Source organism: Argentina silus (assembly GCF_951799395.1).
Source record: "Argentina silus genome assembly, chromosome: 5".
Lineage (NCBI taxonomy): Eukaryota > Metazoa > Chordata > Actinopteri > Argentiniformes > Argentinidae > Argentina > Argentina silus.
In genome coordinates, this window is record NC_139659.1 from 11,648,099 (window position 1) to 11,676,082 (window position 27,984).

Here is a 27,984-nt window from a genome sequence, read left to right on the forward strand (position 1 = left end):
TTGAACTACCACCAAGCTACTGCAAAATGCAGTTAACCTAATAGTTGATATATAAGTAGGGCTGACAGTCGATTAAAACGTTTGATTGCCATCACAAGGGTGCTAATTGCTTGAACGGAGCATCCTTGATACAACTCTTGTTTTCTCTGCAACATGTCACTCAACTTTACGGTGAAAACAAAAAATGTGTTAACAAAAGCATTAGTATATATCTGTTCGGTTAATTGATTAATCTGTTCAGCCCTACATTTAATATCAGCCGAGTAAAGTAAAAGTAAAAACAAACTCCAAAGATAATAGATTGTACAATGTCAAAAGATCAATCACACATCACATTTACCTGAAGCAAGTGAGTGTACAATATGGCAACAACATGCCTACTGATGCAAAACAAATCTCTGCAGTATATCTCGAGCCTGTCTGATCCAATCCCGACAGAGCTGTGGCCTAGCTAATAGCAGAGCAGTGCCCATAGTGAGCGTGGCGATGATCGGAGCCCAAGGGAGATGGAAAGAAGTGGGTTCTGGTTGCCATTGTTGGGAGCCGTCAGGCCCTTCCTCTGAGTCCTCCTTCGCTGCCTCTAACTCCTCCCGGGACAAGGTTGAGGGACACAGCCTAGCTAGGACCTCCAGTGCAGCCCTCTGCCCTGCCTGCACAGCCCCGCTCATGTAGCCACACCACTGGGTGGCCGTCTCACTGCCTGCCCAGTGGATCCTGGAGAGGACAGTTAGTGAACAGTTCACTGGCAGTGTGAGCGCTCTCAGCAGGGAACAAATGATGGGTTCTTTTAATTTATTTTTTATCGACAGATTTAATCGATGACAGCACATTTAGATCAGCGACTTCTTAAAAACGATGATTATCTCCCCCCATCAATGTAATAATAAGAAATGATACTGAATGCTGGCAATACGCTCCAACCACAAAAATGTGTGATTTACTGCTAAACACTGTACACAAACACACATATAGTATTTTAACTCTTCAAAGAAAGACATTTTTTCAGCTTTTTTTGCTATGCAAGAATTTCTCAATGAAATTAAAATGCAATGTATTATTGTGGTAGAAGTTTAGGGTTTTGCCAATAATCAATCCAAGTCATTGAAGGGCCTCATTGTGGAAAATCTGTTTAGAATACTCTAAAGCAATCTGACCAAAAATATAATTACGAGCCTGAAGACGGGACACCAACAATGTTAAGCTTCTCCTTCACTGACTATCGAGACCTGTAAATAAAAGATATATCCACATGTTGATGAAGATTCAGTTTTTGTTAAGTTTTTTTGCAGAGGTTTATTCTGCACGCATTATGGATGCGTAGGCTTGCTTTTTATGCATGAAACCCCTGGGGTCATTGTATCCACAGTCCCCTGCACCAACGGTATAGTATGGTGTCTCTCTCTCTCTCTCTCTCTCCCCATATGAATGATTCACATGTGGGCGGGAGTTTGTGTGTTGGCCAATTTGTGTGTCGGCCAGTTCAGCAGTAACAACAACGAGAGTACAATGTACAATGGTAGACAGCTAACCTTGTCTCCAGGCTATTGAGCACAGTCCAGATACACTCACCGAACACTTTCTTAGGAACACCTGTACACCTTCTCATGGTGGAGGTGGTGTAATGGTGTGGGGAATGTTTTCTTGGCACACTTTGGGCCCGTTAATACCAATCAATCATTGCTTGAATGCCACAGCCTATTTGAGTGTTGTTGCTGACCATGTGCATCCCTTCATGACCACAATTTACCCATCTTCTAATGGCTACTTCCAGCATGATAATGCACCATGTCACAAAGCTAAAGTCATATCAAACTGGTTTCATGAACATGACAATGAGTTCAGTGTTCTTCAGTGGCCTTCCCAGTCACCGGATCTGAATCCAATAGAGCACCTTTGGGATGTGGTAGAACGGGAGATTCACAGTTTGAAAGTGCACCTACAAAATCTGCAGGAATTGCGTGATGCAATCACGTCATAATGGACCAGAATCTCAAAGGAATGTTTGCAACATCTTGTGGAATCAATGCCACGAAGAATTGAGGCTGTTTTGAGAGCAAAGGGAGGCCCTATCCAGTATTAGTATAGTGTTCCTAATAAAGTGTTCAGTGAGTGTATATACGCCTGGAATATCAACCACTCAAAGTTGGCCTTAGTGTGAGTGGTCATAGAATTCTATGGGAGTGATCGTACTGAGAAAAGGATTTGTCATTATTTAATTTTAGTGAATCACACTACTGCGAGGCGTGGAGGCAGAACCCGGGCTGGAACTGAGGTGTGCTCGCAAAAAACATTTCCCCTGTACTGGGCTTAAAGGGAGAAAAACCCAGTACTAGCTAGCTAGTTCACAAAGGCCATAGGAAGCCTGCTAATAATGGCTTCAGCGAGGAGGAAAAAACCTGATACACCCTCAAAATCTGTGGTTGATGTGTGTTGCACTTGTGGTGAAAACTACCACAATAGCAAGTACAAGTACAGTACTGTACATCCAGTTGTGTCCTCTAACCCAGACTCAGCCAGTGTGCCTAACTAGTGGGAATAGTCATCTAGAAACAGACCACCAATGCCATGGCCAAATAATCCCATTTCATTTGTTTTAGCGATGTCCTTTGCTGTCAAGAATGATCAAGACAAGATAAATGATGAATGCGTTAAGTTAGACTTGACTTGCTGCAGTAGCCGGTGAAGAAGAAGACTAGTCAACAGTATAATTGGAAACGGAGGTGTATAGATAACAATAACTTACTTACTATACTTCCATTGATCATTTGCCAACAGAGATCTTGGGAAAGGCAAACACTATCCTGAAGTCTCCTTTTGCAATGTGTTGCCTGTCTCTGCCAGCGATTGCAGCAAGTATCCCTTTATCTTGCAACATCTTGGCTTGATCCTCCATGATCAACAGCAAAGGACATACAACTAGTAAAATTGTATTGTCTGGCCATTGATGGTGATGGTCTTAACACAGAGCACAGTGTTGGCCATGTCTGGTATATTAAGCTTTTGCCATAACCCGTTTGCCATAACCCAAGCAAGCAAAAAACGTCTCTTTTGGAAACTAGTTTTCTCAAACAAATCCTACTGCATGCAGTTTGCACACTCGTGACAGAACTGCATCAAAAACGTAGATTAAGCCAATGGCGTTTTCAACGTCTTTCTATTGTCGCAATGAAGGCCAAGCGTGACGCGTTGGTCCACCAGACCATTCGCGCATTCGGGCGGAAGTGTCTGGGAACGAGACTAGCAGACAGCTAACACAGCAAACGAATGTTTCCAAACACAAAAACAGCTCATCAACCGTAACACAGGGTAGCATTCATCAGGAGTCTTTTAAAAGTAATTACAAATTCTACATTATTTTTTTATGCCCTCTAATATGCAGTAATCTTATAAGCCTATATAATAGGCATAATGCAATGTAGTGCTGGAGATTTGAGGTGTCTTCCACTGTGCCTGTTTGAGTCCTCGCTGGGTGTTGCTGTTTACTGTACAATGTGCTTGGTTGTACTGTTTGTACTCTATGTGTGTCAAGGTTAGAGCATCTCCTTCAGATCCATTTCCTATATAGGGAGGAATGAGGGTGAGGTCTGCCGCGCTTCCCTGAGCCGTGTTATGTAATGAGCTCCTTCCACGGTCCTTACAGACTTAATGTCATTATGGAAACGCATTACCTAAAGGTCTCTCTCCTTCACTCTCTCTCCACCTCCTTCTCCCTTTCTCTCTCACTCTCTCTCTCTCTCTTTTAAACTCCCCCCCTCCCTCTCCCTCTCTCTCTCTCTCTCTCTCTCTCTCTCTCTCTCCCTCTCCATTTCTCTTCATGGATGAGCATTTGTTCAGCTGTGTGGATATCCTAACAGACCATTACAAATGGATTATGCGACCGTTTCCCCAGGGGAGTGGTGTCCCTTCGACCTCAGGTCCATTTCTTCAGGTTTGAATTAATGTCTCATTGTGGTAGTTAAGAGTAATCACTCACAATGCTGTCCTGTCTCAGCTCAGGTCATTGCTCAGGTCTGGTGGTAGTAGGTGCAGGGCTTTGTGAGGTTGCTGGTGATGGTGGTAGTAGTGTGGGGGTTTGTGAGGTTGTGAGGTGCTGGTAGTGGTGGTGGTGGTGGTAGTAGTGGTGTGGTGGTTTATGAGGTGGCTGGTGGTAGTGGTGTGGGGGTTTGTGAGGTTGCTGGTGCTGGTGCTGGTGCTGGTGGTGGTGGTGGTGGTGTGGGCGTTTATGAGGTTGCTGGTGATGGTGGTGGTGATAGCGTGTGAGGTTGCTGGTGGAGGGGCAGGAGAGAGCGCATGCATGGTTTTGATGGTGTAGAAAGAGAGTGTAGAGGGAGATGAAGTCATATACAGTAGCTAGATAAATTCCTTATTTGGTAAAGATAGAGTTGGTCAGTGTAGGACGGATTGGAGATGGAGAGGTATGTGATTGAATGTTCTGGGGAAGACAGCAGGAGGTTACCTTCCACAGGGCCTCCTGAGGCTGGGCTGGTAATACGTCAACATGCCTGGTGTCATAACGTTAACAGGACACCCCCCGCTGTACTCCTCTTTGGCCCAGTCCTACAGACAACACAGAACAGCAGAGTGCATAGTCATTCACTGGACATGGAAAACATGACTGTTGAGCTAATATACTGTATTTACAGTAGCTTTTTTTTACATTTTTTTTATCAGAGATCATAAATATATATAAAGGACTAGATTCAGCCCCTCTGCTTGTGTAATATGCTGTTTGGGTCTGCACAGAACATATTTCTTGTTCTGTCTTTTGCTGATTTTTATTGGGGAACATCATCAGAACAATGCTTGGCAAATCTGAAAAACTGTTCAACCTGTGAATGGTTCAAATCTATATTTCCACTGAGCTATGAATCTATCTGCCCACTCACACTCTCTCCACTGAGTTGACACTTGTTGATATCCCTCTCTATTTTTTCCACCAGTGTCTTGTAACTGCTGAAGCGCGGAAAATCATCCCCCCCTCCACAACCCCCCTCCACCCCACAAACCCCCAGCCTCTTCAGGCAATTCTCCCTCACCACTCAACACTTACTGTTGACGCAAGGAGAGACACATTAAAACGCTAACATATTGCCAATGCTAACAAATTGCCAAAGCGAACATCTGTCAGTCCAATGTGCTCCTTTGTCAATCTCAGCAATGCAGTCGTCGTGTCATGAGGGCCAAGCTGTGTGTGTGTGTGTGTTTTTCTTTCCCTTACATTAACTGGTCCCAGAGAGACCGTTGACCGGTTTTGTGTCACAGGAGGGACAGGCAGTTTGCAGTTGCGAACGCAGCTGTTGAGGCCATCTGATGGCCGTGGTGGCAGAGAGGAGACATGAGATCTGATGGAAATGTTTGTCCATCATCCAACCGCTCTCTCTTAGGTTTCTCGTTGTCATGGCACCGAGTCTATTTCTTACTGAATGTAACATTTGTTTACTACTCTGCCAAGGTCTCTCAAATTATTGACAATTTTCCTAGGTGTGCCTGGTAAGAAGTCTTATATAAGGGCTATCCGTAAGCCTTACAATAGGGTTTAGGGTACAAAGCTATCAGTGTCCTATTAAGGAATGACACATTGATCATAGTGTGCTGTTTCCAGGCAACAACAAACTTACTTTCTCCTCAAAGTGAATGAAAGCTGCGGCCTCAGGGCCAAGGTATATCACCAGGCTGCAGACCACGGCCTCTCTCCTCTCCCACACCTAGAAAGGAATGTGACGGTTTAACAGAGGGTCTAAAAGTCAGTAGTGAGGTTGAAAGTAAACAAACCTGAGCCATACAGTATATTAAATATAGATATCATCTTAATATATGTACATTTTTAAAAACAATTAATCCCATAAGCTTCGGTTTATAGAATGTTAAACACCTTTCTTTAACACTATTTCACAGAATCCCTATCTTAGTAGGTAACTATAGTAACAACACTCATTTCCTTAGTCTTGGCTACAGCCATGTAGATGGTGTATTTTGTTGACTTCAGGTCATTTTTACAGAAGGTGTTAGCAATTAGCACAGTAGATAGGCGGCATGAGGGGGCTTTTTACACTCCCACGCACAGGCAGGAATCTGGCACTGTGCTGATTCCACAACCCCTTTGCTCCCCACCCCACACCCCCCACCCCTCGCCTGATCTAAGCGCCAGGTCTGAATAATTGCACTAGGCACTATGCTGAGAGCTGAGGGTGAGGGAGGACCTGTGTGATTTTATATAATCTGACAGCATCTGTCACTCTATGCAGGGTGACTTGCAGCCTGAACCCTGTCCCCCTTTCCATCTAGTCATTACTCAGCCAGAGTGCGCACCCACCGGGCCTGAGTTATTATATTGATTGTTTCCACCGGACCTCCGCTTGGGCCAGTTGCTTGGAAACGTGTTCATATTTTAGTGGCATGGGTGCATATTTCTATGATGGGTGAATGTGACGTGGCAGCTGGATTAGGACTTTGCCCATAATCGCCCGTAATCTACAATCGTGTGTTACCTTGAGGGTAATTTGAGACAGTACTCTCAAGCTGGGTATATTACTGTGTTATGATAACCCCAGGCCTGAAGGAACTATGGGTTGTAAATAGAGAGTCCATAATACATTAACTACCATCTTTTTATGCATGTGTGTGTGTGTGGCTCAAGTTAAAGACTAACAGTCAACCAGGCTCACATTAAGCTGAGATGAACTGGGATGAGCAACACAACCAGGTGTGTGTGTATGTGCGTGTGTGCGTGTGTGTGTGTGTGCGTGTGTGTGTGTGCATTGTTGACAGGGAACTGTGTGGAAAGGCATCACTTAATCTCTGTGCTTCCGTCCCTGTGGCACCATCAACAGCTCGGAAAGTGCTCTCTCTGCGCTCTGTTTCACACCACTTAAGGTTACTTAGTGTACACTGTGTCTGTTATTTCATCTATTTCTCTCTCTCTTTCTCTCTCTCTCTCTCTCTCTCTCTCTCTTTCTTTCTCTCTCTGTCTCACAAGTTATGGCTTGAGCAAACTTGTTTGTCTTTTTGTATGTGCACACGTGCACACACACACGTGCACACACACACAGACACACAGACACACAGACACACACACACACACACACACACCTAAATAGCTCACTCAATATGACTTGGTCACACTCTTTCAAATTGGTGCGCTCATGCTCATGTCTCCTTTCACACTCTGTCTCTCTCTCTGTCTCTCTCTCTCTCTCTCTCTCTCTCTCTAGAGTTATGTCTATGTTTATCTTACTATCATCTCATTTGTATGTTTTGGCCTACAGGCAGTCTACATCTCTCTGCCCTGTATAGTATTTCTTTAGCTGTAGGTGGCCTTCAGCGTTCAGAGGGATGTTTAATGAGGTAATAATGAAGCAGCTGCCCCTGGGATCAACCAGATCAGGGTGAAAACAGGGACATCTTCCACTGGGTCTTCAAACAGAAACAGTTATGTCATTATTTATACGTTCAAAGACTTTGACCCTCCGGAGCCACTTCTAGGGACAGTCCCCAGATGATCAGACTCCTCTCTCTTCTTTGTGACTCACTCCTATCTCCCTAGCTATCTCCTTCACTGCTGTTCTTGGATATCCGATCTGTGTGTTACTGTACCTCTCTGGTGCTCCAGCGAGAGGCCTGCACGCCCGCGATAAAGCCCGCTAGAGCAGCACTCCCGTGGGGACTGGTAGCATCGAAGGTGACACTGAAGGGACAGTCCCCGGAGGGCCCAACCATTATCTCCCCAGAGAAGCCTTTCTCTCGCCAGAAGGCCTGCAGCAGAAAGACAGAGAGGCACACAGGCCCACAGCTGAACGAAATAACAGATTAACCACACTCACTGTAAATCAGCCCAATGCAGTAATAGCAATAGCTGTTCACTTGAGGTTTACTCTTTCCGACATGTCGGATTATAGAAGTGTTATTCTTGCTGGCATGAACATCCAACCATAAACATGATTTTTTTTAATGACAAAGTTGAACCACAGTGGTGGGAAAGCATGGGCCTCATGACATCTCAGTGCACAACGCCAGGAAGATGGATCACAGCACTCAAATCTAATATTCCTACTCCATACTACATACTTACTTCAGTCGATCATCGCATTAAAAATACATATTCTTGTCTGAATGCTTAACACAAAGTACGGTCTACTTGAAACAGGTATTATCTGCAAAGTGGATGATAACCATGCAGTTGACATATGCATTACAGATATCCAACTCCAGACGACACTATTGGCAATCCCATTGCATCTGCTTTCGTGAAACGTGACAATGTAGTGTGAATGCCTCATAAAACAGTAATATTGACTCTCATAAAAGTGTTATGTGCAATCCGTGATTTATGGGTCTAAACTATCAATATGTGACTAATGTACAATGTCTGTTTGTGTGTACCGTGCAGAGAGCGACAAATTACATTTGAATACACTGGCTAGAAATGTCTTGATTCACTTAGAGGCTATGAGGATCTGGAGGGGAGGTGAACAGTGTCAGGTCTGCATGTGTGCTATTTAATGAGGGACAATTAGGGACGATGTGCTTGTGAAAAGGTCTATACAGTGTTACGTATTTGAGCGCTGTAAACAAACTGTCTCAATGGTACAGTGGGGGAAATAATTATTTGATCCCCTGCTGATTTTGTTAGTTTGCCCAATTACAAAGAAATGAGCGGTCTATAATTTTTATGGTACTTTTAGTTTAACAAATAGAGACAGAATATCAACAAAGAAGTCCAGAAAAAACACATTATATAAAGTTATAAATTAATTTGCATTTGATTGAAGGAAATAAGTATTTGATCCCCTACAAACCAGCAAGAATTCTGGCTCATACAGACTGGTTATATGCCCATGAGGCACACAGATTAGTCCTGTCACTTTAGGAAAAGTACTCCTAATCTCTGCTTGTTATGGGTATAAAAGACACCTGTCAATAGAATCAATCTCTTCCATTCCAACCTCTCCACCACCATGGGCAAGACCAAAGAACATTCAAAGGACATCAGGGTAAGAGTTGTAGACCTGCACAAGGCTGGAATGGGCTACAAGACCATCAGCAAGAAGCTTGGTGAGAAGGAAACAGCTGTTGGTGCAATTATTAGAAAATGGAAGAAATACAAAATAATCATCAGTCGCCCTTGGCCGGGAGCTCCATGCAAGATCTTGCCTCGTGGGGTAAGGATGATCATGAGAAGGGTGAGGGATCAGCCCAGAACTACATGGGAGGAGCTTGGTAATGATCTCAAGGCAGCTGGGACCACAGTCACCAAGAAAACCATTGGTAACACACTACACCGTAACAGATTGAAATCCTGCAGTGCCCGCAAGGTCCCCCTGCTCAAGAAGGCACATGTACAGGCCCATCTGAAGTTTGCCAATGAACACCTAAATGATTCAGAGAAGGCTTGGGAGAAGGTGATGTGGTCAGATGAGACCAAAATTGAACTCTTTGGCATAAATTCGACTCTTCGTGTTTGGAGGGAGAGAAATGCTAAATGCTACAATCCCAAGAACACCATCCCCACCGTCAAACACAGAGGTGGAAACATTATGCTTTGGGGTTGTTTCTCTGCTAAGGGTACAGGACGACTTCACTGCATTGAGGGGCCAATGGACGGGGCCATGTACCATAAGATCTTGGACGAGAACCTCCTTCCCTCAGCCAGAGCACTGAGGATGGGTCGTGGATGGGTCTTCCAGCATGACAATGACCCAAAACATACGGCCAAGGCAACAAAGGAGTGGCTCAAGAAGAAGCACACTAAGGTCATGGAGTGGCCTAGCTAGTCTCCAGACCTTAATCCTATCGAAAATTTGTGGAGGGAGCTGAAGCTTCGAGTTGCCAAGCAAAAGCCTTGAAACCTTCAGGATTTGGAGAGGATCTGTAAAGAGGAGTGGACCAAAATCCCTCCTGAGATGTGTGCAAACTTGGTGACCAACTATAAGAAACGTCTGACTTCTGTGCTTGCCAGCAAGGGTTTCTCCACCAAGTACTAAGTCATGTTTTGCTTGGGGATCAAATACTTATTTCCTTCAATCAAATGCAAATGAATTTATAACTTTATATAATGTGTTTTTTCTGGACTTCTTTGTTGATATTCTGTCTCTATTTGTTAAAATAAAAGTACCATAAAAATTATAGACCGCTCATTTCTTTGTAATCGGGCAAACTAACAAAATCAGCAGGGAATCAAATAATTATTTCCCCCACTGTATTACAGTGCAGCCTATCTCAAATTCGATAGTAATTGGACCACCCTGGCTCAGTGACCCACTAAAAACAAAACATGACTTGATTAGACATGGTTGCATTATTACTATTGTCACTTTTTTCACAAATTTGATTTGATTTTAGGACACACATGACTCACTGTTTGGTAGGTGATGATGAACTTGATCATGTGACCCATGGGCATGTTCTGTGTGAGGTGTTCCCTCTGGGCAGGCAGAGCAGGCTGGTAGTGGATCTTAGCTGAGGAGGACAGAGAACGGAAGGAAGAGGAGGGGAGCGGAGGAAGAACAATAGTCTCATCAGACGGAGGGATGGTGAATCTACACTGAGTGACAGATGAAAGGAAGCGGATGAAGAAAACAAACCAAACAAACAAAACAAATATTTGAAATAATGCAGATGTAGAATATTTTGACTGGAGACATGATGTGCTTGATGTGTGTGTGGGAACCTCACTTTCGACTAATTTGACATGTTTATATGTGACTGATACAATGACAGTGCTGTTTGATCTTATCTTCTGTTGTGGATGGTGATCAATGCCCCTCTACTCTCAGCCTGGAGCATGTTCTATTGTTCTATTATTATTTATAGTTGAATGGGCATGCCTGGTGGACATCCTGATGATATCACGCCTCACCTGTTAACAATAATAACAATGCCAATGTAACTGGCCAATAGGCTTCTCCTATTCACACTGGTCTTTGATGTCTGATGTTGGATGTTGGGAAAGTTATTTAAGGAGAAAACAGAGATGCATTCGTGGAATTTGAGGTTTAGGCCTGAGTGCACCAACTCCTCCGTGTCCCTAGGACATGTATAGCTTTAGAATTCTGGATTTGTTTCCCGACAGTTTGTTCTAATTTATTTTGTATATTTCTTTGAACTATTAAATGGGTTATTTTGTATTGATACGCTATTCTCATTCTTCCCATTTGCTTCAATGTAATATTGTTCGCTAACGTTTCTGTTAGAACAGCACAACATAGTTTTTACAGGTTTTTGCATAGAATTCACTTTAATGTTCATGTGCATAGTTGACAACGTGTAGACTCATCGACATTAGGTATTGAACCATGGATAAACTCCTCACAATTTCTTGTAACTCATGCACGGTCATATCACATTGGGATTATTACTCTTTTGTAGGATCAGGTATGAGTGTCTGTCACGCACGGATGAGCAAATCATGATCAGTCATTATGAATAATATTATCTTTTGGAGTCCAATATAACACAATGTTAAAGTGTGTACTGTAACGTGACCACTATTATATAGAGTCAACGTATTGTCTTCAGGTAGTGGATCATGAGACCAAGCCTCTGCTGGTTCTCTCACTCCTGTAGACAACATAGCATAGCAACAATACAGAGTAATGTACAGAGGAGAAATCAACAAAGCTAGAGAGAGACTGTATCCCCTTTTCCCTTTGGGTCCTTTTCCATTTTCCTAGAGATGAGAGAGAGAGAGACAGAGTAAATGCAAAAGGTCCCAAAGGGAAATGGGGATGGAAAAGGAAAGAGAGAGAGAGGAGAGAGAGAGAGAGAGAGAGAGAGAGAGAGAGAGAGAGAGAGAGAGAGAGAGGAAGAACAGATAACACACATCACTTTGGTTAACCCCTCTATTGATCAGAATGGCTTTACTTTGGAATCATCGACCAGCACTCAGGTAAATTGGATTCAATGCCCCAGTGGCTGCCTCTCAGTAAAATGGCTTTGCAAAAGAAATGCTGCTGATTTAACACCGTGCTATGCTGTCACTTTGCCTCCAAGCCGTAACTGTAGTACATTTAGAGATCCAACTTGTTTTCCCTGTGAATAGGGATTGAATAACTTCATCAGTATTGTCAGATGTAGCACCTTTGAATGTCTGCCACACACACTAAGAGAAGCCAGCACTTAGCCGTCATAGCCGTCCCTTCTGACAGTAGTGGCATTCTGGCATGTCGCCAGCCTTTTAACGCATGACATCATGCAAGATGTGGGACATCGCTTGGAAACTGTCAAGGGCTGTCAGCAACTCAAAAAAATGAAGGCGTTACGCAAGACAGAATTAATCAGCCTCAACCTCGATCACTGGGTAGCACTTTGACATCATTATAGATGATGTGACATGAGATCTGTCATAAGCCTGTGATGTCCATCATGAACATTCATGTCCAATCAGATCCTCCAGTAATGACACTAACACTGTGTTGTTGGAATCAAACTTGCCAAGCTGTCACAATGTGACATTACATTTCATGGCAGGTGAACCAGTGGTTGACAGTCTATGGTTATTTCAGACAAGGCTTATTGAATTGTCACATGTGTCCCAATGACGCCGCTGCCTATGACAACAAGGTATTCTTTCAACATGAATGAGCATGAATAAAAAGGTCACACGGACCATTGTGTTTGTGAAGTGGCTTGTGAGAGAGACGTGAAATTATTTCCAAAGCAATGAAGTGTGACTGGACAACCTGATAGTGAATAGACCTCAATGAATTGATGTCCTTCTACTGCAAGGCCCTCCTTCTACTTCATACATTCTGACACACCTGAATGTGGCCGCTTTCATATGGTAATAATGTATGACATATGGGGGCGACTGACATATGTTAACTAAGTAAACAAGTAAACAATGTTGTCCCCCACAAATTGTGTAGCACCTCACCTTGTTTGAATTGGTGACAATTATGCAGACATATGACTGAAAACTGAATGGAACATCTAGTGCTTATATGATTCATTTCCAAGAACTTCATCAGTCTTGCTTCTTACAGCTTTGTGTTTAGGCAGTCCACGGATTTGAGGGAGGATGAAAAGTTGCCGGACCTGCTTATGTGATTCATTTCCAAGGATTTGACAGGGTTGTTTGAAAACACTAAATTCAGTGTAATTTTATACATGCCACATCTGTATGGAAAGATGCATCATACAGCCAAATTCTGTCAAAATTGCCTAAATTTAGGGAGACTATATAGGATGACTGTGCATAAAAAGTGTTGTAGTTTCATAATGGTGAAACCAATATGTACACAAATACCATCAAACAAAAGCTGAGAATCTCTCCTTTAACCTCTAATTAACTGTTTGATTAAAATCCAAACTGTTGGAGTACAGAGCCAAAAGAAGAAAACATGCTTCACTGTCCCATTACTTACGCAGGACACTGTATATTTTGTAAAGTTTCCATCTAGGTATGTTTCATATAATTGTCTATATATCACAACTGTGTCTTTATATTGCTGTAACAGGAGTATTTCCTGTGAAGTGGGGGTGTTGTGAAGTCATACTCTAGCACTAGGATAATGTTTCATGTTTAGGTGAAATATCATCTTACATCTTACTTAATATCTTGTCCTCAACTCGTGAAAATCCTCTCCTGTAAAATGTTTCTTACTTTCCTACCCACAGCACAGACTAACAGTTAGCAGCTCCCTCTAATAGAAAGGATTTTAAATTACATCAAAATCTCCTCAGAGAAACTTACTTCAAACAAAGTTTAGTTGCGTTATGCTTGAAAGGGTTTTTTGATGTGCATTCTATTGAAAATGAAACAATTACAGTCTCTATAATCAGATTTTTAAATTAATAATATACAGTCCATTCGGAAAGTATTCAGACCCCTTCACTTTTTCCACATTATGTTATGTTACAGCCTTATTCTAAAATGGATTAAATTCATTTTTTTCCTCACCAATCTGCACACAATACCCAATAATGACAAAGCAAAAAGTTTTTAGAAATGGTTGCTAATTTATTAAATAAAAAACATTTAAATATCACATTGACATAAATATTCAGACCCTTTACTCAGTACTTTGTTGAAGCACCTTTGGCAGTGATTACAGCCGCGAGTTTTCTTGGGTATGACACTACAAGCTTGGCACACCTGTATTGTGGGAGTTCTTTGGTTGGAGTGGAGTCCATTCTTCTCTGCAGATCCTCTCAAGCTCTGTAAGGTTGGATGGGGAGCGTGCACAGCTATTTTCAGGTCTCTCCAGAGATGTTCGATTGGGTTCAAGTCTGGGCTCTGGCTGGGCTACTCAAGGACATTCAGAGACTTGTCCCGAAGCCACAAGGATCTCTCTGTACTTTGCTCCGTTCATCTTTCCCACTAGTTCCACTAGTCTCCCAGTCCCTGCACTGAAAAACATCCCCACAGCATGATGCTGCCACCACCACGATTCACCGTAGGGATGGTATTGGCCAGGTGATTGCCAGGTTTCCTCCAGACGTGACACTTGGCATTCAGGCCAAAGAGTACAATATTTTCATCAGCCCAGAGAATCTTGTTTCACATGGTCCGAGAGTCCTTTAGGTGCCTTTCATTTAAGAATGATGGAGGCCACTGTGTTCTTGGGGACCTTCAATGCTGTAGACATTTTGTTGTACCCTTCTCCAGATCTGTGCCTTGACACAATCCTGCCTCGGAGGTCTACAGACAATTCATGGCTTAGCTTTTGCTCTGACATGCACTATGAACTGTAAGACCTTATATAGACAGGTGTGTGCCTTTCTAAATCATGTCCAATCAATTGAATTTACTCCAATCAAGTTGTAGAAACATCTCACAGATGATCAATGGAAACAGGATGCACCTCAGCTTAATTTTGAATGTCATAGCAAAGGGTCTGAATACTTATGAAAATGTGATATTTCAGTTTTTTTTTTTTTGTAAATTAGCAACAATTGTTATAACATGGTTAAAACAATAATGTTGATCTCTTGGATGGTCAGTCCTTGCAACCATAGCTCTGTCTATGAATGTGAGAGTGGCTGGGTACCACGGTCTCATTCACCTGGGTACCACAGTCTCATTCACCTGGGTACCACGGTCTCATTCACCTGGGTACCACGGTCTCATTCACCTGGGTACCACAGTCTCATTCACCTGGGTACCACGGTCTCATTCACCTGGGTACCACGGTCTCATTCACCTGGGTACCACGGTCTCATTCACCTGGGTACCACGGTCTCATTCACCTGGGTACCACGGTCTCATTCACCTGTGTCCTTGTGTGCGCAGGTATCCTACAACTGGCTGACCTGACCCAAATTTATACCAGAAGAGGTCTGTTTGATGATTGTTTCAATAAAAGCCGAAAACGCTTTGTACAGTTGTGTTGCCTTATAATAACCCAAAATGCAAAGTTGTGTCAACTCATAGTTTGTAAACATATAAGTTGGAAATATTTATAACTATGATTTCAAGAACTGTTCATTTTCTGTCTCTAAATATGAGAGTGTTTACTTAACCCCGACTTTATATACCAAAACAAGTGGTGATTTGGTTCAAAGAAATGAATGGATTTGCATGAAGAAATTTGGATTGCAGTTTTAAAGGACTTCATCTTTGTGCTGTGTTTTCAAATGAGTGTTGGGATTAATTCAGAATTGTGGAATTAGCTACTCTGAAGTTCTCTTTTTCAGACCCTTCATGTTGCTTGGGTTGTTATCTGACAAATGTGTGTGTGTGTGTGTGTGTGTGTGTGTGTGTGTGTGTGTGTGTGTGTGTGTGTGTGTGTGTGTGTGTGTGTGTGGTAAAATCTTGCTAGCCAGACTAGCGTGCTAGACTACATTTCCATCCCTGCTTCCAAGTTCCATATACAACATATAGGGATCGTATTGCATTTTCACAAATCTTGCCTATGTGGGAGACCTTACATGTATTGCATATGTTTTGCAAATGTCACACATTTCTCAATGCATATTCTATGTCAGACACAACTAGAATCTACTATGAATTGTTCATGCCATATGCATTACTTGTAAGTTCCATATACAACATATATGTTGTTCCTATAGACTTTTAATACATATTTTCTATATGGATACACATGGTGATCTGGTCTGTCTGGTCTGTTTGTCGAGAAGTGTCGTTATGGGAGGTACACTGATCTTGCTGGAAACAAGACAGCGTTACCAAAGCAACCGGCACAGGCTACGTGCACCTGTACTGTAAGTTTCCTATAGACTATTTTTATCAATCCTTTCCATACGGGTGCTGCTTTAGTGGATTTGTATTCGTTAGGTGAGAATGGGGACACAACATTTGGTTTGCTGATGACACAAGCTGCTACTGAAACAACTCCTATCAAATCTCATTCAATCATTCCCCGATGACCACCGTAATCACATCGCAAATGGGCTTTTCCCATTTTCCACATTTCAGCATTCAGCTTATCTCCAGAGCTGAACACTTCTAGGGATGTCACCATCTTGTCAACAGCCAGGGTAATAAAGGATACAATGCAGTAAAATATACTTACTATAAATATGTATAATAGATACTCTATGTATAGATAAAACATGAATATACTAAAAAGATATACTATAGAATATGTCTGAGACAGAAGACATGATGTGCTGGTGTGTGTGTGTGTGTGGGAACCAAAATTTGACAGCTATCTTACTATTCACATGTGGCTGACACAATGGCAGTGCTGTGTGATCTTCCATTGTGAATAGTGATCAATGGCCCTCTCTCTCAGCCCAGAGCACTTGTTTAAAGTTGAATGGGCATGACTGATGGCCGGCCGAAGAATATCGTGCTACGCTTGTAGATCACACTGTCTGTGAATTTCATGCCATTGTAGGCTTCTCCCATACGCACTGGTCTTTGATGTCTGATGTTGAATGTTGGGAAGGGTTTTTAAGGAGAAAACAGAGATGTATTCTTTGAGTTTGAGGTTCAGGCCTGAGTGCACCAACTCCTCCATGTCCCTAGGACAAGTATAGCTTTAGAATTATGGATTTGTTTACAACAGAAAACTGTAACAAGTTTGTTCTCATTTATTTAGCTTATCTCTCTGAACTATTACATTGGTTATTTTGCATTCATATACTATTCTCATTCCTCTTATTTGCCTCAATGTCAAATTTGGCGATAACAGGTCTGTCATTAATTTGACTTTAATGTTAATGTTCATGTGCATAGTTGACCACATCGACTCGAGTCATCGACATGAGGTATTGAACCATGCGTAAACTCCTCAAGATTGAACCATGCGTAAACTCCTCAAGATGGTCACAGCATATTGGGATTCTTACTCTATTCTAGGATCAGGTATAAGTGTATGGCACACAGGGATGAGCAAATCTTTATCAATCATTGTTAATCAAATGATATCTTTTCGAGTCAGATATAACGTTACGTTAACTTGTCAGTAGGTGACCACTATGATGTCCATAACCCTCTGAGGTTTATTAGGGAATAAGTTCACAGCTCTTTATTGCTACTGTCTCGTTCTTCTTTTTCCCCTCTTCAATACTAAAACACAACAACCTCCTTAAACTAGCCTTACTGAGTGGTGAGGTCCCTTCTTATGGCTGGCTTGAGTATCCAACCGGCCCCCTTACTATCAAACCTCCAGCCTCTTTAACAAGCACACTATCTTATTGCCATGGAAATCCATTACCTCCACTGCAACACTGCAGCACCTGAAGTACAGGCACCACTTCTGGCTCCATCCAATATTCAAGCCACCAGTCCTCTGTTGCTCCAAGGGTAGTGAATAAAGCAGGGGTATACTACCCCTGGCACGACACACACAGAGCCAGGGGAGCCTACAGGGCTTTTGTCCCTCCCAGACACTAAAAGGTTTGACTTAACTCATCATCTCGCCAGTTGAACTCGAGGGCGGACACTATAAAGTGGGACAATAAAGCGGCTGATTAGTTCAATTGGGAGGTTTACAGCCTGGCTGCATGGGACAGAGAAGTGCAGACACTATAGCCTGAGAAGACAAGGGCTGTTTGTCTCCACACTAAAGATGAGGGACATAAAGCAGTTCTCCTCTCTGATTGGGTGACTAATCCTTCCTCACAGCACCTTTGTCACGATCAATCGGGGGCTATCGCTCTCATTTGACAGTCCCTCCTGGACTATCCTTCACCGCAGTGATACTGCCACTCTGGACAGTCTCGTACTGTATTTACAAGGAATACGTCTTCTGCTCGACTGACTCTGTTACTATGACTGCTAGTGACTCCCATTCCCCGAGGGTTCACTTCGGTCTGTTTCTCTCTGTACTCTCTGTCTACCCCGTCTGTTTCTCTCTCTCTCTCTTTCTCTCTCTCGTCCTCTTCTCTCTTCTGCTTTAGCTCCTTGCCATTTCATCATCTCTTTAATGTTTCAGGGTTTCTGGTCTATTTTTCCTCCCCAGGCTCCTCACCTCTGTCTCTACCAGTTCTTCTCATGACAGTGGCCTGTGACCTCTAGTCTACCCCAGCCTGCGGCAAGGGTGTTCAAGAAGTTCCTACTACTCCCCATCCTCTCTAACTATCTCTAACTTTGTACATAACCCTGTAATTCAAAGCCCAAGGAAAAAGGGATAAGAAAAAAGAAGATAAATTCTCCACAACTGCAGTGAATCGAAGTGCTTTTCTTACAAAAACAAAGGGAGATAGCGGTAATACATGTACTGTAATAAACTGATAACTAAATCATTTTTCGAGGCTTTAATCTTACAGGAAGATGAGTATCTACTATATATCTTTAGAAGAATCACTTTAATGTTGTAACAAGCTCATACTTTCTGTGCAACACAAGCACTAAAAATAGGTTGCAGTTCTTCTTCATGCAGTGAAGTTCTGTTCGACGTGGATGCTTTGCTCGCAGTGGCCAAATCAATGCTAATGTATTGTTCACTTGTTTCCTCACTGTGGTAACAAGCTGGTAGGATTAAACTGTGAGTGGCATATCTGTCGGGTTTCTTGCCATTGCCCCCGCCTGCTGTCATTAAAAAAGCTCCCCTTCCAGAGAAGATAGATGGCCATATCAGACACAGGGCTGCTTGGCAGCCAGTCAACTTCAATTGCATCCAGTTGAAATTTTGGTGTAGGCAGTTTGGACAACGAAGTGGGAGATGCTGGGAACTTAATTTCACCTCAGCAGAGAGCACTTATACAACATACACAACCCCACACACGCACACGCAAACACACACACACACACACACCTGCGTGCGCAGGCAATCTCACACACACACACACACACACACACACACACACACACACACCCTTATACTTGACACACATAAATACTACAGATTCAGAGGAGAACTTTGCTTGACAGAATGATATAATGGATGCATCACTGAATTATACTTAGTTTTCTTCCATTTTCTTCAATGTTGCAACCTAGCATAAGCAACAACTCTCTGCCAAATACTCCTACCCGGTCGGAAAAGGCGATGCACATAACAACCAATGAAATTGCGAGCTCGTTCTCACAGCGCTGCAGGTTCAATCTAAGCCAGAATCTAAGCCAGACCTCCAAAGAAGGCGTGAGAATAACGTGATTTGGAGGTTTCGTTATGTGACAATAAACCACAACACAATGGCTATGGATATGTAATACTCTTAGGAACAAATAAAACATTTAGCAAATGAAAAATGTATGCTCCCCGACTATGTTTTTAAAAGCCAAGACATCAGCAAAGCCTGCATATCCTGGCATTGCAGTCTTCCGCATAGTCAACTAATATGAAGTCAAGCCAAACAGTCCATAAATCATTGAGATGGGTAAGAAAAGAGGCAAAAGAGAGACTCCACTCATTATAAAAGATAGATGGATGAGAAGATAAATCCAAGAAGAACATGATGGATCAGAGAACACGCAACTAGCGGAGGAAGGGGGGGTGTGTGAGTGTGTGTGTGGGTGTGGTGTGGGTGGGTGTGTGAGTGTGTGTGTGTGTGTGTGTGTGTGTGTGTGTGTGTGTGTGTGTGTGTGTGTGTGTGTGAGTGTGTATGGGCGTGGGTGTGGTTGTGGGTGTGGGTGTGGGTGTGGGTGTGGTATGTGGGTGTCGGTGTCAGTGTGGGTGTGGGTGTGGGTGTGGGCGCTTTCTCTCCTTTCTATTTCCATTTACCTAATGAATATGTGTCTTTCCATCTGTCAGGAGGAACAACTCTATTATGAACTACAGTAGGACTGACTGGAGAACAGACTGTGTGCTGAGATAATGTGTGAGGCTATTTTATATGATGAATGGTTAGAAACTCAATGGGAAGAGGGAACAGTGCTGAATCTGTGTGTGTGTGTGTGTGTGTGTGTGTGTGTGTGTGTGTGTGTGTGTGTGTGTGTGTGCGTGCGTGCGTGCGTGTGTGTGCGCGTGCGTGCGTGGCCTTGGACCATCTTCAATCACAAACCTGCTCTATGCTGAGCTCAGCGCACCCAGATCCAACGGAACAGAAATCTGCTCAGGTTTTCAGGGCATCTGAATTTCAAAGTGGACGTGTCACGCAAATTACTCTAAGCGACGCTCTGCTCTTTTATTTATCCCTCTCTTCCTTTTGGGCCAACGTCTAAATCACTGCACTGCCTCAGGTTTTAAGAGTCCCTGTCAGCTGTCAGCGTGCCTCCTTGCTGATTTAGAGCCAGCGGGGGCATTGGTGACGGAGCCTGGGTGATCCATGCTGCATAATTCATGGCCGTTCCCAGACCTGTCTCATTAAGTGTCCTGGCCAGAGTCCATCATGATTCTACAGCTCTGGGCTCAGAGTGAGGTGGGCTGTGGGGGCCTGGCTAGAGGACCCGGGTCCAAATAACTATTTCAAATGCCTTTCCAATATTGGCTCCATTGTGTAGGGTGTCCATCCACTCTGCCCAGAGTGAGAGGAAATACACTTCGGTGATAGAAATGTCACTTCCTAATGTTATATAATACATTTGACCAATACAATATGCATCCTTCATATTGTGAATCGTTCAGTGGGGTATTTTTCTAACATATCATATTAACATTTTATTCCAAAAGTCATATTTCGTAACCTAATACATCCGATTATAGGCACTGAGCACTGTTGACTTTCTCGCAGCGACTTTTGAGGATTTTACAGGTAGAGGATGAGACAAGTTGAATTGAATGTAAAAGGCTTTGAAAAGAAAAGGCTCGGGGTACACTGAGTACTCTGTTGACATTTAACAAAGATATGCTTGTTTTTGTGATGAAATCTTCGAGAAAGAACAATCATTTCTAGTTTATTTGAAAAGAGTACACGACAATATGAAAATACTGCCTGTCAGGACTCAAAATCAATATCTATCTTGCCTTTGTATTGTTTTATTTCCTGTCGATTCGAGAAGAAAGGTGACGAGATGGCGAGGTCAACGGGGAAGTGTCTGGCAGCCTAATGCTAGCTACAGTAGCAGCCTAGCGCTAATATGTTAAGGATGCAATTTTCCAGATTTTTGGACATTTTTTCTCTGGCCTCCATTGATTTAGTCACCCTAATTGTGGCCATTCTTTAAGGATAAAAACTCCCAATAACTTGTGAACGGATTATGATAGAGACATGCGGTTTGGATCTTGTATCATTGGCTTTCTTAGAGGATTATCTACAAAATGAATATATTATTTTAACACATTGGTGCAATGCATTTTGGATCGGACACCCTCCATTGTGCCAGGCAAACTCAATCATGAAAATGGGGGGGGGGGGGGGGGAGTAGAGTAGAGCCACAGCCACATCCACAACCACAGCCACAGCCACAGCCACAGCCACAGACACAGACACAGACACAGACACACCACACAGACACAGACACAGACACACCACACAGACACAGACACAGACACACCACACAGACACAGCCACAGCCACAGCCACAGCCACAGCCACAGCCACAGACACACCACACAGCCAGCGTGAGTCAACATCTTCTTCAACATCTTATCGAGACTCTTATCGTGACTGGGAGTTGAGTAACAGGGTGGCGGAGATGGTTTACACACACACACACACACACACACACACACACACACACACACTGACCTGCCAGGTGAGGAGGGCAAGTGACAATCACTGCTCTGCCAAGGAAGGAATGGGTGGCTGTCTTCACCTTGGCCCAGTCATCGTCCTATTGGATACACACACACGCAAGCACACACACAGACACACATTAAGGACTGTATTGTACTGTACATACATACATACATACGAACGCTGGCTAACAGTATTTGTCACACATTAAATGTATACAGTTGGACACAGAGTAGGTGACAGCCAGCATTAGTATTCCCCCCCAGGCCGAGGCAGCCAGGCAGTCAGCCAGCCAGCCCTTCGGGGGCCTGAGGAGCCCATTGACATGACCAGGGGAGAGATATGGAGGTGAAGAGAATATTCTGGATGACCCTGGAGGACAAGGCCCCTGAGGAGAAATATGAGAGTGCAGGTCATTAGGGCTGACTGGGGCTAGACTCGCTCCAAGAGAGCCTGTGGGAAGACCTCTTAACATGGAGGTACCTGTATGTTGTTGATGCAGCATAAACAAAATAGCCTAATTAAAGAGCTGTGTTGACATCATATGTGTCATATGGTGCAGAAAATGTACAATGCTTAAGGGTTAATTATCATTCGTGCTAAGTGTATGCCTTACATGTTTCCACAATGTAATATCACAGGGTTAGCAGCAGGGTTAATAGCAGTCGCTCGTAACCATAAGCAACCTTAAGTGTGTTCACTCTGGAGTAGTAAAAATAAAGACAAACCGATGAAGGTCACACAAGAGTGACTAAGTCACAAAGATATAATATATCCTGAAGAATACAAGCCAATACCAGCAGAGCCCCTGTCTGTCTTCTCTTGGCGTGGTCTGGCCTGCTCACTGCTTGGTGGTGCCTCACAGTTTGAGGGAGACAGTCAGGCGTAACAGAGAGAGGGCTCACAGGAGATGAGCTGTTCCCCCTCTAAAGAGGCTGTTATCTCAGTGTCATGCCTCGTCACTCCCTGAGTGAGCTGTTATAGGACTGTACCTGCCATATGGCCGTCACAGCCGTGCTCAGCCGGACAGTCTCCCTCCCGACCAGATCCGCCAGCCTCTCGGACAGCTGCTGGGTGCCCCCCTGTGGACAGACAGGAGCATTACAGGCCAACCCCCCCCCCCAAAAAAAAAAAAAAAAAAAAAACACAACACAACACCTCACCACAAGTGTGTTGGTCTTATGTGTGTGGGGGGAGGGGGGGGGGGGAGTTGAGGAGAGAGATACAGTACATAGATAGATGGAGTGAAATGGGGTCACCTTGACCCTGTACTCCTGTGCGGAGCCTTGTGTGCTCTCCAGCAGTGACAGCAACCCTCCAGCTGCTGCAGAATACATGAGGAAGAAGAGGAAGGACATCTGTGATGGCTCCATACCAAACAAAACCCGGCTACACACACCAATTTCCTCCTTGAGCTCTGGAGAGAGAGAGAGAGGTGGGTGGGGGGGTGGGTGGGGGTATTTCAATTTTGATACATTTCCAGACATTTCAAAAAAACTTTGTGTTTTCGCTTTGTGTCATTATGGGGTGTTGTGTGGGGATTGATAAAAAAAAAATGTAATCCATTTTAAATTGAGTCTATAACACAACAAAATGTGGAAAAAGTGAAGGGGTCTGAATCATTTCCAAAGCCACTGTACATAACAGGTGTTTCTATGAAAAATGCAACCATTCACATACTTTGGTATTCCGTGAGGCTACCCCGCGTCACAAGCATGCCCTCTGGGTCTGCCCTTGGCAGGGTGCACATTACACTGGGAGGCATGACAGCCTCCTCCAGGCAGAGTAGGGGCAACACTAAACCATCTTTCTTTGCTGGGACCATATATAATGAAAAATGTATGCACTCACTGCAAATGGCATATATATCGGGACAAATGTACAGAGGAATGTTCAGTTCTGGACAGCTTCGAATAAATCATTCAGTCATTTCCAAGTTAAAACACTAGTCTAGACACTAAAACAGAACCAATTAAGTCATAAGACTTTAGGCCCTTCGGCATATTTTTACTTTAGTTGTCATGGTGCCTAGACAGTAGACTGTTGATAAAATGCGTAAGCATTCTTGGGACATGCTTCTCCCTTGGCGGGGTTTGGCTGACTGGTTTGGCTGACTGACAGTAGATGATTAAGTGGGATGAGGGGCAGTGTTTGGCTCCTCACCTCCTGTCCAGGCATGACTCTCTATGTAGGAGTGCAGTGTCATACTGTCCCACTGGAGGGCATTGGGGGTCTTGGAGGGGTCCTCCACAGACACTGTAGCGCACAGCCTGTCAATCTGAGACACATTGCATACACACACACACACACACACACACACACACACGTGCATGTGCGCGCACACACACACATATACACACACATATACAGTACATAGACCAGTTATACACGTCTACACAAAGATCTATTTAATGCAAAACAACTTTTTACTGTTCAAACTCTTTCTTAGAGGCACTGCAGGCTTTCTTTGAGTGTGATAAAATGTAGTTTTTGTGCCATCATTATGAGTCTAGACCAAATTCACACTGAATGGGTAATGTGGAATATCATTATCACATTCAATTGGGACATCATGTCAATTCAACTCTCGTTTTAAAAAACCTGGACTTACATTGCTGATAAAACACTCGCAAAATCAAGTGGATTTGGTTTGGCTCATAACACAGTTTTTTTATTCATGATATGTATTTGGGCCATCATATCATCCATAACAATGTTTAACCGGACCAACTCAAGCACTAGTCTCTCACCTTCCACAGGAACTGTGTGAAGTCCAGCAGCACCAGTGGGGAGAGCGCAAGGATGCTGGTGCTGTAGGTCCGGACCTTGGCCCGGGGGCCTCCTATGTGATGGACCTTCTTGCCTGTGGCGTACTGGGGGTAGACCTCCAGGCCCAGCTCCTGGATGAGGTCCATGATGTGGATCTGAGTGCTGTGGCCAGAGGGGGGGAGAAACACCACCAGCTGGTTAATGGACAGTGAGAGAGGACTTTCTGGTCTGATGTTTACCAGCAAGTTGAGATCATGATATGAATCGAAATCGAAATCAAAGATTTGACCTTAATTTCTATGAAGATTAGATCATGTTTATTGCTCAAGCTCCTCAGTTGATTGAGTTGAATTGGAACTGGTGTTTCAATGGAGAGGGACTAAAAGACACATGGTATGTTGTCGTATTGTGTTTTGTGCTGTGTCGGAAGCTGAAAAAGGAATTTCCATCTTATAACCCTGGAAATAAAATTGACAATAAGGCTTTTTGAAACTGCACTTAAACTAGAATTGGTTGTGCCAAGTCCTGAGAGAAATGAGCCTATCCAATGATCACTCAGTTTCCATGAATAACTAAGTATGTTCCATGTTCTCCTGCATCCCTCTGATGCCATGTGTATCAAAGAGGTTTCTGATTTCAGAAAAACATGTCCTCCTCGCCAACCAACTGACATACTCCACAATGACAACCATTATCTGTTGGGGTGCAGCAAAGCCCTGGGGCAGTCTGAGATCCTGGTCGATAGTAATCTATAACATTGTCCACCAGTCCGTATCTGAGGGCGTCCCAGTAAATAGATTTGTAATGATTTTTGTTCTGGAAGAAGCCACCACTGTTCTCCATAGTAATCATTCCATCTGCTTTCTTTGACTTTTTCGGAATTGCCAGCTTTTAAGTTTTCATCAAAGGTCTCCTGCTGTGAGGAACTCAGAAGACAGATGTGAACTATGCTATTTTCTCCTACAATAGCTAGGGGATGATAGACAGTGTATTTTTATGGCCCGCCTGTTCAGTATAAGTAATCGAATTCCACTGAGAAGCTGCATGCATCTCACTGGTGTCTCATGGTTTAGCTCTATTACAGTAAAGTATTTTTCAAGTGTATTAAGGCACATTTTCAAGTGTATTAAGGCACATTTTCAAGTGCATTAAGGCACATTTTCAAGTGCATTAAGGCACATATTTAAGGCACTCTCCTGGTTTGCATCCTACCTGGCCGGTCGCTCCTACCAGGGTCCCCCAGGGCTCTGTTCTTGGGCCTTTACTGTTCTCTCTCTATACCAAAAGCTCTGTAATTTCTCTTACCACACCTACGCTGATGACACTCAACTTTTTCTCTCTTTCCCCCCTTCTGACTCACAGGTGGCAACACGTGTCTCGGCATGTCTTGCTGACATTTCTGCTTGGATGCCAGCCCACCACCTCAAGCTCAACCTTGACAAGACTGAGCTGCTCTTCCTCCCAGGGAAAGCCTGCCCTCTCCAAGACTTCTCCATCACAGTAGTGAACTCTACTGTGACCTCTTCCCATATAGCCAAGAACCTTGGGGTGATTCTTGACAACCGCTTATCTTGTGCGGTGAACATCACAGCGACAGCACGCTCCTGTAGATTCTTGTTCTACAACATCAGAAGGATACGTCCATTCCTCACCAGAGAAGCAGCGCAACTTTTGGTCCAAACACTTGTAATCTCCCGCCTTGACTACTGCAACGCACTCTTGGCCGGACTCCCCGCCTCCTCCATCAGGCCTCTGCAGCTCATCCAGAACGCTGCCGCTCGTCTGGTGTTCAACCTCCTAAAAATTCTGTCATGCCCCTCCTCCGCACCCTCCACTGGCTCCCGGTAGCAGCTTGCATCAGATTCAAGACCCTGGTGCGCGCCTACTGTGCGGCAAAGGGAACAGCCCCTCCCTACTTGCAAGCAATGGTTAGGCCCCAAACCCCTGCACGATCACTCCGCTCTTCTAGCCTCCCTGTACTAACCCTAACCCCGACCCTTGAGACCTCTTCACCCACATTTTCCCCCTGTACAAGTTCTCTCCTGTTAATAAATAAAAATATATATATATATAAAATCATCTATCCAACAGTGAATCATCTATCCAACAGTCATCATAAGACAAAGTAATCAACCAGTATATGGCCCCTGGTGTGAGCACTGGTTGATTACTTTGTCTTATGATGACTGTTGGATAGATGATTCACTTACTTAAACAAATGTATTTGTTGTAAGTCGCTTTGGATAAAGGCGTCTGCTAAATGCCATAAATGTAAATGTAAATACTGTATGAACTATTTTGCCAAACATTCTGCTATCAGACCGGATTACTATGGACAGACAGGTAGTTTAATATTCATCAGACAATAATGTTGTTTATTGATGCTGTATTGTTTGCCTATTGACGTGTAATGCTATATTAAATGTTACCCCTTGCCATTTTGATTAGCCCCATAACGGTAGGCGACTGACGATGGCACTATTCCTAGTGCCAGTAGGCCTACAGTGCACACTAACCTGCCAACCCACTGCCCTCCAAGATCGAAGCGATCAGCTCCAGGCGAAGCAGGTATTTCCTGGGTCACTGTCCGTCCTCCTACTCGGTCTGAAAGAAATGCAACAAACTGACACAACTGACAACGGCGTTCTGGTACAGTGCAAGCAACCGATAAAAGGTCCGCTTCTATTGCACGAATTTGACGTGCAGTTACACTGAAAGCCGACATAAAACGGCCATGGTGTCAACTTGTGGGTTCAGCGCATTATAGTGCTGCTCAATGTATACCAACCTCTCCCTTCCAAAATTAATATTCTTAAATTGTCATTTCTCTTTCGAAGAATATGAGCTGCACTCAGTCCCGACAGACCAGCGCCTACAATAATAACATCCCATGTTTCTTCAGTCATAACTGCAAACTTCGATAACTCGGAAACGGTCAAATTAAATCGACAGCAAAAACCTTGCGGCTGAAGTCCTTATATTATATCATCACCACCTTAGATTAGATAGGCTAAATTGCAACAGTTCTGTAGTGAAAGGACTTTGGAACCGGGGGGAAAACAACGGCATTTGGCCTACTCGGCTACTAGTGAACAGAGATCATCTAATGAAGGGTCATTGCTGGAGCGTCAATTGAACTCATTTACCAAACAGTCCTTCGCTTTGGATATGTTCATATTGAGTCATTCAATGATTTTGTATCCTCCCTAAAGTAAAGATCATTTAATTTCCAAACCCCTCTGTCATGGT

General features: G+C 43.6%; 1 protein-coding gene across 1 annotated transcript; it reads right to left on the reverse strand.

Moving 5' to 3' along the window:
• Window positions 1-377: 377 nt before the first annotated feature.
• On the reverse strand, window positions 378-27,641 carry LOC310804707 (putative flavin-containing monoamine oxidase A; the record flags this gene model as incomplete). Its single annotated transcript, XM_083670025.1, has 12 exons — window positions 378-714; window positions 4,457-4,557; window positions 5,619-5,705; window positions 7,594-7,752; window positions 10,355-10,455; window positions 21,979-22,063; window positions 22,959-23,048; window positions 23,226-23,383; window positions 24,130-24,244; window positions 24,717-24,897; window positions 27,252-27,339; window positions 27,524-27,641. The coding sequence occupies 12 exons, from the start codon at window positions 27,639-27,641 to the stop codon at window positions 378-380; spliced, it is 1,620 nt and encodes a 539-aa protein (XP_083526151.1).
• Between the last annotated feature and the right edge of the window lie 343 nt (window positions 27,642-27,984).